Genomic DNA, 12,063 nt, shown 5'->3' on the forward strand with positions numbered 1-12,063 from the left:
TTAGGCAAGTCAGTTAATCCCCAGCTGGGGTCACTGTCACAGCTTTTTTCAGTCGTTTGAGGTAACCTGGTATATTAAGGGTTTCTCTCACCTTCTAGTGAGCGGGGCCAGGCCAGCTACAGCTAAGTTTTCGGTATGTTCACACCTGGATCTAAAGGCGAAAGCATGGTACTCATTACTGCACAGAGCTTCTGCCCTAAATACCTGCTTTCTTCCCTACCATGCCCACCAGCCTAGATCCTTCTTCCCATCTATCCTGGACTCTTTAGAGGATGTCTTGGGCTCCGCCCATTTTCCATAGCTTTTCCAAAGGCACTTCCCAACTAGGAGTCCCCAAGTCTCCTCAGGCTTCAGGCCCCATTTCCAAGTCTTTCCGTCCCTTCACACCTCCCCATGAAATATCTCTCCATGCACACTTCCCCGGGGCCTAGAACAACATGTGGAGCTGGGGGTGGGGGATTCAGTTGCCCCTCCTGTAGTCTGCCTTGGCTTTGTTCTTCATAGGAATTTAAAACTCCAGGCTCCACGCAGCTCTGCGTTTGTTCAGGGGGCTCTCTAGAGTGTCTCCTAGGGTTCCTCGTGTCTTTTGGGGCCCTTCCCCAAGAGGTTGGTGTGGCAGTGGCTAGAGGCCAGGTTTCCTGTGCTGCCTCTGTTCCTGTGTAACCTCAGGCAAGTAACTGGACACTATCTAGGCCTCATTGCCCCAATGGGGTGCCTTCAAGTTTGAAGGCATTCATGAATGTAAATGGTTTGGAAGCTTGACAGAGCAGGGAGAGATGTCCAAGCCTGAGGGTGCCGGGTTCCGCTTGGGGTTGAAGGGCCTTAGTCCCATCCTGTGGGTCTAGTCTACCAGGAAGGCTTTCTGCCCAATATGGCTGAAGAAGGCAGGCTCACTGTCTCCCTCCTTAGGCACTTAGACAGCTGAGGTTATCTTTCCCGGGGCAAGGTCGTTATTTCAATAGCCCAGACACACACACACACACACACACACACACACACACACTTGCTCTGCACGTTCCTAGTCCCAGGAACATTTAATGACAGGTACAGATCCCAAGGCTCTTGCTCTCAGACAGCCCGGCTGTTTGTAAGGACTGAGCTCAGCAGCTTCACCTGAACGTAGATGTGGGTGCCTCATCCCTCTCTAGAAGGCCAGACCCCTGGACAAACCCATCTCCTTGGGATCGCCTGCTGCCCTGCCCTGATTTAGGGACTGTTCCCCAAGGGGCACACACCGTAGCGTTGGACCCAGCTCAGGTTGCCACTGAAGTGGGCCTCTCCGCGCGCAGGGTACGCCGCGGCGCCATGACCGCCCCAAACAAGGAGCTCGCCTCCGAGGGAGCAGGCGAGAGGAGAGGGAGGATTAGGGATAAGGGCCCACTGGAAGAATGACCGGAACCGAATTTACCCTTCCAGAGACTGACAGCCGTTGAAACAGCGCCTCCAGATCAAAGGGGAAAGACCAGGGGAAATGCAGAGAACGGGCGGGGCTAACGGCAAGAGCAGACAACAGCCCCACAGTGGGCAGACTCGGACCCCAGCGGGCTCCCCCGCAGTGGTACCACTGGGGCTGGCGCTCTGCCCAAGACAGCACCCCCAGAAGGCTCACCCAGGGGAAGTGAAACCCTTTACGGTGCCCCCCTCCCAGAATAACAAGCCACATTTTACCGCAGCCTACGACCGGCCGGCTGCACCCCAACGCGCGCGCGAACACACACACACACACACACGCATGCACACGCCTTCCTGCCCATCCATCAGGGCGAGGACAGCCCCTCTAGAGACCGTTTTGCACAGCTGCCTTGTGCCGCGGAGCTGTGTGTGGGGAGGTGCCCTGGGCCGGCCAATCCAGGCCAGTTCACTTGCTGCCGGCTACCTGGGGTAAAGGCCCGGATGCACCCCAGCCCGTCCTGCAGCGCCCTCCAAAGGAGCACAGGGGCCTCTGCAGGCCCGAAGGTTACCAGGTGTCTGTACTCAGATAAGGACAAACACTCTCATCCAATGCTAACCAACTCACCCATACCTATGGAGTTCGAAATGCGCGCCCCGGGGGCGGGGGCTCGCCGCCTCCCAGCCATCTTCTCGCTAACTCGTGAACTGTGACTGCCAGAAGCACCCTCACGGAGGACCCGCGCACACTCCACCAACGGACGCAGTCTTGGTTGGCATTCACATCCCGGACACACAGACCATCATTGTGTACACACGCCTTCCCTGCAAGTGAAACTTCTTTCCAAAGTGGACGCTTTGCAGAGATCGGGCCCCAGAGCAGAGTGTAGGTCCGGAGGCACAGCGAGCCCCGCCGTCTCCCGGACCTGGCTTCCGCGGACTGGGAAGAAGACCCCCCGCCTGGTAAGGCCGAAGGATTCGGTGGGCTCCTGAGTGGAGCCCACGGTCCCGACACCCGCGGTCGTGGGGCCCCTGGGCCTGTGCATCCGGACAGCGGGTACGCCCAGGGGTCCGCCGGTCCGCGGGCCGCCATGACTTCGCCGCCGACAGGGGGCGCTGTTTTGACGCTTTGCTTGCCCCTTATGCGATCTGGGCCTAGAAAGGCGAACTTTTCTAGCGCTCAGCAAATGCTCCCAGGAAAAGTGCGAAGGAACTGATTTCATTTTCTGAAAACTGCTCAACCAGAAATCCCCATGTGGCGACCGTCCAGTGCGTCCTTAGACTTCCAAAATAAAAGCCACCCTGTCAGAAACCAGTGGGCCACGCCAGACCTAAGCATAGCGAGCAATAGGGAAACCTGTGTGGATCAATTAGATTCGGACTCAGCAAATCAAAATCGTTTTGTTGCTGCTGCCTGGTGCAATCCTCAACCAAGAATAAATCCAGAGCACGTCTACATTTTATATCTGATCTCTCCTTACCTGGGAAAGCAAAACTGCTGGGGCAAAGACTAGCTTCGTTTTATTTGGTGAACAAAATCAGTTTCTCTATAAAGGTGCCCTGCAAGGCCCGAACTGGGGTGAGATGAGAGAGGCACTTGTTTCCATTGCAAAATGTAAAGGGGTGCCAAAAATCTCAGGAATCCAGAGTAATATTTTAACGTAATGTCTTTAATGATAAAAACGAGTGCAAAAACATCCAGGACAAAGAACATATCTAAACTTGAAATAGGATCTGACAGGGCTAGGAATCCAACCTTCTCCAATCTTTTTGTTCTATCAATCTCTCAACCAATTGGATGATGCCCACACACGCATTCGCTCAAATCCAGTCCTGCTTACCAGCTTTTACAAGTGCCACCTCTTCTTCCAAAGTTGAAGCAATTCATGTGATCCATTTCTTCTTGGAGGAGCTTGTTACCCTTTTGAATCAGTATATTTTGTGACTCAGTTTGCCTTGTGACTTCAGCTTTCTGGTGGGTCCAAAAAATTATGATTTTATAGATTATTCAGGTTTTTCTCATTGTTAGGGTAGGAGTGATATGCTTCTGCTGCTTTCGAAATTGTAAGCAGGAACAGAATCCTTTTAACACCATTTTAACACTTTTAATCATACAGTTCAGTGGCAATAATTATATTCCCAATGTTGTGCAAATCATCATCATTATCCATTTCCAGAATTTGTTCGTCATCCCAAATGGAAACTGTATTTGACAATAATCCCCACTATTCTTTCTATCAGCCCCTGGTAACTTCTATTATACTTTCTGTCTGTATGAGTTTGCCTATTCTGGGTGCCTCATATAAGTAAAATCCTACAATATTTGTCCTTTTGTGTCTGGCTTTCACTTAGCATAATGTCCTCAGGATTCATCATGTTGTAGCATGTAACAGGATTTTATTCCTTTTTAAGGCTAAATAATGTACCATTGCATATGCATATATGACATTTGGTTCATTATTTTATATGTTGATGAATATTTAGGTGGTTTTCACCTTTTGGCTATTGTTGATAATGCTGCTATGAAATTGGTATACAATTATCTATTTGAGTCTATGCTTTCAATTCTTTTGTGTATTTTCTTAAAAGTATCGTTTTTTAAATCAGAACTTATTTTTATTTTAAATGTCATGTAAGCATATACACTAAAATTCAGAAGAGAAAGAAATTATTCTTATACAATTACTGTATTTTCTTCCTGTATTTTATGCTGATTTATTTTGCATTAACAATAGTGTGTTATGTAAGATTCCAGGGGAAGCAAACTCTTAGTTGGAGATTTGTGTGCCAAAAGGTATTTGGGAGGAATCCCTGGTATCAACACCTATAAGGGAGTGAAGAAAGTAGGAATGGGCAGAAAGAAAAGTTGAACTGTACAGGAAAGACCTGTCTCACAGGGAACTCTAGAGCTGGGCTAGGACTTCAGAGTTGTTCCAGCTTCAGGCAAGGAGCCGGACCCTTTATGCCTCACTGGAATAGGGCCAGCTTTATTGGCATATGATCTGTGCAATCACACAGGGCCCCTATACTCACAAGGGCTCCATGCTTAGTTTAATGCTCTGCTATTACTGTTATGAAGTTCCTGATAATTTTGGAGTAAGAGGACCCATATTTTCATTTTTCATTGGACTTTGCAAATTATGTAGCTGGCCCTGCCCTCAATCATGCATTCAATGAGAATTTTTCCCAGGAAGGATCTAGACGTTGATCAACACAACTCCCTGTGGCTGAGAGCCATTCTCAGAAACTGACTCATCTGAGAGCTCTCAGCCACCATACTCCAGTGAGGCTGGAGGAATGCAAGACTCAGTCCTGAAAGTGAGATTTGGGCAGTACACAACAGCATCCACTACAAACAGCTTCAGACATGTACCACTTTCACACAGCTATAATTATGGTGTATATGTACACACTTGTCTACTTTGTACCTATCACATCACAGACATTTGCAGTGAAACTGCATTGTCTTCATAGCTATGCCTTTTAACTATGTGTAATATTTCGAGGGCATTTCAAGATGTATTTTACTTCATAACTTCATTTCCCTCATCAGCCATTATTTCTATATCTATTTTACTATTTCATTGTACGTAATTTTATTACCAGAACCTCAAATTTTCTGTGACGACAAGGGATACAAATTTATCTATTGATTTATTCTTGGTCAGTTAGGTTTCTAACTTATTCTTATATAGTAATGTTATAATGAATATCTTTCTTTATTCAGAGTTTTCCATGTTAGAGATTATTTCTTGGTGTAGATTATATATAGAATTATTAGATGAGGTAGGCCATTTTGGTGACCTTGGATAGATATTGCTAAATTGTTCTCCCAAAAAAATCCATTAGATATTTTAGTATCAATATCAAGTATCAATAGACAAGGGAGTATCTTTTCCATGGCATCATGGCCATTATTGTGGGTTTAAAAATTTTTCGGCTCATTATATTTTTTAAAATATTATTCTCATTTAATAGGCAAAATAGTACTTCAGAGTCTGTCAGCAATTTACTAAGAAAAAACTGAAAAATTCAGAAAAGTTGAAGAACTTATACAATGAATACCCATGTACCCCATACCTAGACTTTAAAATTTTGCTATATTTGCTTTAACACATATTTAGATATCTATTCATCCCTTTATGTATGCATTAATGTGTATTATTTTTAACATCTCAAAGTAAGTTGCATTCAATAGGACACTTCACCCTACACACTTTAGTATGCATATCCTAAATAGAGTTCAATATTTGCTTGCTGGTCCTTTTTAGGGAAGAAGTTTCAATACAATGAAATGCATAAATTTTAAGTACACAGTTTGATGGGTTCTGAAAAATGCATACCCCTACAAAATATAAACCTACAAGAAAATACAGGATGTTACCATTATGCCAAAAAGTTGCCTCACACCCCTTTCCATCAAACCCTGCCCCCAATACCTGCCCCCACCTTCCCAGAGGCAAGTACCATTTTCAATTTTTTAAAATCACAGTTTACTAAAGGCAGCTCCAGACCTCCACATAAATGGACAGATACAGTATGTATGCTTTGAGATATACATTTTTTCACTTGGCATGTTTTTGAGATTCATCTACATTGTTTCATGTACCAGCAGATTTTCCTCCCCCGTTTTATTGTTGAGTAATATTCCATTGCATGAATATACCCAGTTATTTATTGATTCTCCTGTTGATATATACCTGGGTTATGTCCAGTTTTTGGGTTTTCTGAATTAAGCTGCTGTGAATTTCAGAGATATTTTATTTTGTGTTTTTTATTATGAGTGAAGCTGTGCCTTTTCATGTTTGTTTACCCATTGTTAATTCCTCTTTAGTGAATTATATATCTACTCATGGCCTTTGTTTAATAATTTCTTTGATTTTCAAAGGTTGTCTTATATGTTTTTAAGAACTGTTTAAATAGTAAATGTATGGCTGGGCGCAGTGGCCACGCCTGTAATCCCAGCACTTTGGGAGGCCAAGGCAGGTGGATGACCTGAGGTCAGGAGTTTGAGACCAGCCTGGCCAACATGGTGAAACCCCGTCTCTAATAAAAATACAAAAAATTAGCCGGGCATGGTAGTGGACACCTGTAATCCCAGCTACTCAGGAGGCTGAGGCAGGAGAATCACTTGAACCTGGGAGGCAGGGGTTGCAGTGAGCCGAGATCACGCCATTGCACTCCAGCCTGGGCAACAAGAAAAAAACCCCGTCTCAAAAAAAATAAACAAATAAAAATAAATAGTAAATGTATTACCTCCATAACTATCTTACTTATAGTTTGGTATTTAACTATTTTCACAACTTTTATTTGGGCAGTAATGGCTAATTCTCAATATTTAATTAGAAGATAGAGGTTCTATTTTCTAATATATTTTGAAAACTTCTGAGTGGATTACTTATATAATATTTTTAACAACTTTTTGTTCTCTTCAGAAATTTAATACCACCATTGCCAGAATACACACCACACACCACTTGCACACATACATACACACAAATCTTTACAAAGAAAAAATAAGTGGTTTAAATTTGATTTTAAATTTATATGTAAGTTCTAGGATATTATTAGATTCATAGCTGAGGGCATATTATGAAGTTCTGAAATTAAATAATATGTCACATAGTCAAAATGCATTTTTTCAAAATTTTCATTTGCCCTAGGATAATAGTTACTGTAAAACTGTATTTCAGAGCTTAGGTTAAAATACTGCTTTTAGATCAATCCATATGGAAGACAATATTTTTTAAAGCTTGGTCCTTTCTGTATCTTGGCACAGTTTAAAGATCTCTAATTAACTGGAGTGTTCCAAATTGTACAGAGATTATGGTTTTTGAAGGAGACAGCCAAAAGCCTTCTATTAAAGGGGCTGCTATTAAGAGAGAACTTAAAAAGGAAATAAAGTGATTGCTAGCCTGCTGTGTATTCAGTTTTTATCAGAGAAAACTGTATTACTTCTCTTTTTGCGGGGGGGGGGCATCGAATTCAGGTAGCAGGGTACCAAGAAGGGGATTCTGCTTAGTGATCTGGCAGTGATCTAATAATTCTGAATTTGGAAAACTACACCGAGGAAATTATTTCAGACACAGAGAATACTGTATGAAAGGGGTGTTTATTATACCACTGTTTATGTAGCTTTACCACAAGCAAACCCAGGGAGATTTTAGTTTGACTATATAAACCTAATTGTAAGATTGTGTTCTAAAGATATCAACACACAAGTATAATGAAAAGTACCCAAACTAAAACTGGAAACAAAACATTAGATATTTATGTTTTATTAATTGTTAAACTTGAATTCAGTAATAATATTCACCATAGACTTTTAACTAAAATATATTAGCCCACAGACTTCTCATATACCTGCCATATTTGCTAAGACACCTGGTTCCCTAGGGCAATGAATGTACTCAAGAGAAAATATAGCCAGGTCTTTCTGCTTGGACCAGACTGATTTGTAATGAAAGACATCATGACAGTATATAAATTATCCAAAGATACTGTGTGAGAAACTTCCAGTTTTGCAGGAGAAAAATATGTATTCCCCTGCTTATTTCAGAGTGAATCATAGAAATTTTTAAATAACTAAATTCATTAAAGTAAAAGATAAACTTACAAAAGCAGAAAATTTCTCTACTCATTTTATTGTGTTGACAAATCTGCTTAAATAAATCCACCTGTTTTGCTTAAATTGGAACTCAAACATCTGCAAATTGACTTAGATTTGATCCCAAACCAGGTTCATTCTGCCCGTCATGCAGACAGCCAATTACTGAAATGACAAGTTTTGCAGCAGAGAAAAAATTTATTCACAGGACAGCCAGGGAAGGAGACAGTAGAACAGCTCTCAAATCCAACTTCCTGAAGATAAGACTTAGGAATATTTATTAAATAAAGAAGCAGGGTGATAAAAAGCATGTGGAAAGGTAATTGGCAGTGCGAAAAAATGAGGTAATCATTGATCCTGCACTAAGCATAGTCAGGGTTCATGGCTCTTCACAGGACACATGTTCAGAAAATGGCAGCATTAGCATGATCTGAGGCTGGAGTTTTGGGCCCTCTGACATCAAAAGGTCACTTTTCAGATATCTGTGCAGGCTCAGCCAGAGGGTCTCAACTGGCTTGAACTGGACAGTGGCTGCTGCAAGTTCCTGAAAGACATCTTAAGCAATCATTACCATGGAGACATATATGTCGGGGTATTATTTAAAATGAAGCTAGTGAAGGCTAAGTTATAGTGTTTAGTAGCGTGGGTTTCGGTTATGTGGATTAAAAAAAAAAAGAAGCAAGCAACTAGATTTCAGGTTGAATGGTATTAGATATCCAATCTGAATAGATTTATACTCACTCTCACACAGTTGAGACAGCCTGAAAAAAAAGAAAAGAAAAGAAAAAGAGAAAAAAAGAAAGAGCATAGCTGTACTGACAGCACAGGAGTCAGTACACTGTGCTGTTTTCTTCTGCCACCAGCTCAATGTGTAACCTTGAGTGAGTCATTTGTCCTCTCAGGACCTCAACTTCCACATCTGTATGTAAAATATAGCTTTTGGATATTTCTTCCAATTTTGAAATTCTATAAAGTTGCTGTAAATGTTATGCCATGTGAACTCTACACTACTTTTCTATATCAGGTCACGCTATGACTTCCAGAAGTATAGCTAAGAGGTGCAAGGATGTGTCATTGTGGTGTGAGGCATAATCAGGAAAATTACTGCCCCATCCCCTGGACAGGAGAAGTGTACAATTCCCAGAAGAGACAGGAAAAGAAGGTGAGGAGCACTATGCCCTTCAGACCAGTAGGGATTATTCCTTCTTCTTTAAAACAGGCTTGCATTGTGTCTGGGCCCTTGCTTCTCTGTGAACAAGTTTTCTGTGGATAACACCATGTGTTTCCATAGACAGAATCTTCCCATTGTGGTTGTCTGATGAATCCACCGAGAGGCAAAACACATCTTCTGCTGGAGCCTACAAACTGGCTTGAAATATCCTCCCCAGAGGGCCCTCTAAGGGGAGTCTTGATGGGAGAGACTATCCCAGGTAGACCCAGCCAATCATCCAGGATGGGTTCAGGTTCCATGATATGTCTAACCACATATGAGGGTATTAAGGTTCAGGAAAAGAGTAATACAGGGATCCTCTTCTCCAGAAGTCTAGAGCCATTCTCATTAAATGATAGATGAAAAAGAGAAAGCCCTGCAAGGTGAATGCTGAGCTAGGTGATAAGAAGCATAAATGCTGGAGGGGCTCACAGGCAGAGACGCATTATGGGCCAGAGCATTTGGATAAGGCTCTGCAACAGAGGCGGTCTGCAGCAGGCCTGAGGAGGGTGGCTTTGAGGATGGACAGAAATTAGAAAGCCAGGTATTCCTGCGAAAAGTCTGACTGACCATCTCCTGCAGGCCCAGAAAATGCTCTGTTTTCTCTCTGATTCTTAAAATGCCAGTCTCTAAAACCCCAGAGAAATAAACCTCTGTACCACCAACCATCTGCAAGTGTCCCTTCTGAAGACCAGAAGATAATTTTCAAAGTTGTTGAAGAACATGATCTCAGTGTGATGACCCAAGATACAGTACCCAGATACAGGCCCAGGTTGTTCACTCTGAGAGGTGGACAACCTCCACAAATGACACTGAAGAATTTCTCAACTTATATTCCATAATGATTAAAAATTGTTTGGGGTTCAGACGCAAAGACCACATGACTCTCTTCTTGTTTCCTCTGAGGGCATTGACCTGTAAAACCAGGGAGAGGGGGCCAGAGGCATCCCCACTAAACCTTCAAACCAGTGCTAGGAGGCCTCCTTCATCATCATCAGGGTATTAGGGCTCCCAAAGAACATTTTCTAAGTGACCGAAGTTAAATTATTCAGGTGCTAGGAATTTTTTTTTCTGTTTTTGAAATGTAGCCAAATCTTTCAAAAATACATATACCCTTCCTCTGCACTCTTAAATTAGAATGTTCTTAAATAATTTTAATCTTTGATGAGGATGTTCATTTAATGAGAACATGAATTAATGTGTTCTGTTGTCATACACATGATGCTCTCAGGCTTTGAGATGTGTGGTACTGATATTCTCTACCCTAAATGATCTCAGACTCCTGTGCTTTTTGGTTTGTTACATCTATATTTGATAATTATTGTTTCCTTTTTCATTATCAGATTGTCAGATGTCTTCAGAATTGTTGTTGTGGCTATCTCTAACAACAATTCAATCTACTGTTACTTTGCTTCTTCAAATCTACTATTTTCAGAAGCACAATATAAGAATGTTTATGAAAATCATTTGCAAAGCAGAAGAAGGCTTTAAATTAAGACTTAAATGTCTCTCTGAGTGATATTCAAAAATTTTAAATATAGGATTTTGTTACTTTCCTTTCCCTTCACTCAGTGTCCATATGAGACCAGTTTATAGGGAAGAATTGTAGTAACATCTTCCATGAACACAATCATGGGGGAGTCCCTGGATATAAGCTGGTTGTTTGGTGCAGACTACAATTACTGACCTCCAAGACTGATCACATTTCCTGTGTTCATGCACACTTGTAGAACTGTTTCTTTACTTCAGAAAACAAAAATGTTTGGCATCTTGAAAACATAGTAATGTTTGAAAACATGAATAATAAATTTACTTGTGATTGTCTGACTGGTGTTGGCATCCCCCAATAGAATGTAAACCCCAGGAACACAGGGACCATGACTGATTTTGCTCACCATTATATCCCCAGCATCTAATATAGTAGGTGCCCAATACATTTGTGGTGAATGACTGAAAGAACACATGGCAAGTCCAGAGCCCAGAATTCTGGTTCTACTGGTGCTATCTTGTGTGACCTTGGATAGAACACTAAACTTCCTCTGACTCTCTGTTACTGCATTTGGAAGAGGGTCTTCAACAAGATCATGAAGGGTTCATGCATTTCTATTTTTTTGAAACACAAGGAAAGGAATACAAGATATCATGACAGAAGATGGCTCAGTGGGGAGCTGGATGGGAGGAAGTGGCAAGGATTGGTTGGCTGAGTATCCCTAGGAAATGGCAGGGATAACTCCTGGTTCTGAGAAATATGATTTCTCTAAGTTGATCTAGCCTTTGAAAAAATTGTGAAGGGAAAGAAGTTTCTCTGTAAAACTTCCTTTCCCCTTCTGTATCCTCTTCTGAAACCCCCACACCCACCACTATCATCATCACCATGCCACCACCTCCAATAAATCCATGTCATCATGTCCCTCATTCGGCCTTGCCTGTAAATGTGGGATTAAATTCATTCATGTATAAGCATTTTTAGGAACTTCCTATTGCTGTACTCTCCTGCCACCAGGTTTTGCATTTTCCAACTTAGCCTGTTATAGGAAATGTTCAATTCGTATCATTTAATTTGTAAAGACTGAACTTCAGGCAGTGGGGTGGAGAGGACTTTTTAAAGTGGTCACAGGGAGACTTTCATAAGGTTCCTAATCTCACCCAGAAGTGCTACTGGTCTGCCAGCCCCACCTCAGTGCCTGGCTCCTAAGAGCACAATGAAAATCCAAGTGCACAAATTCAGTTTCTACACATCATTTTGTAATCAAAGTCTTCATTTGGGTACCCTACCTCCCAGCATGAGGACTAGGATAAGGCAAGTGAGAAATTCACCTTGGGAACAGAATTTAAGAGGGCTCCAAGAAGATCAAAA

General features: G+C 42.2%; 1 protein-coding gene across 6 annotated transcripts in view; it reads right to left on the bottom strand.

Annotated features, from left to right (window-relative positions):
- The window catches only part of LOC112135518 (calcitonin-like), an 83,226-nt gene extending 76,653 nt beyond the window's left edge, over positions 1–6,573 (bottom strand). Inside the window, exons 1-2 of one of the 6 annotated variants that reach the window (XR_008511615.2) lie at positions 1,786–6,573; positions 92–151 (exon numbers count right to left, since the gene is read on the bottom strand). Coding sequence is in view for 1 of the 6 variants with exons in the window: in XM_054525930.2 (XP_054381905.1) it covers positions 2,024–2,078 (55 nt within the window). In the remaining 5 variants the exon portion in view is untranslated. Of the gene's footprint in view, positions 1–91 lie in introns of all 6 variants that reach the window. The other 5 variants (XR_008511614.2, XR_008511619.2, XR_008511613.2 and 2 more) reach the window with 5 other exon arrangements.
- Between the last annotated feature and the right edge of the window lie 5,490 nt (positions 6,574–12,063).

This window comes from Pongo abelii, chromosome 9, assembly GCF_028885655.2.
Source record: "Pongo abelii isolate AG06213 chromosome 9, NHGRI_mPonAbe1-v2.0_pri, whole genome shotgun sequence".
Taxonomy (NCBI): Eukaryota; Metazoa; Chordata; class Mammalia; order Primates; family Hominidae; genus Pongo; species Pongo abelii.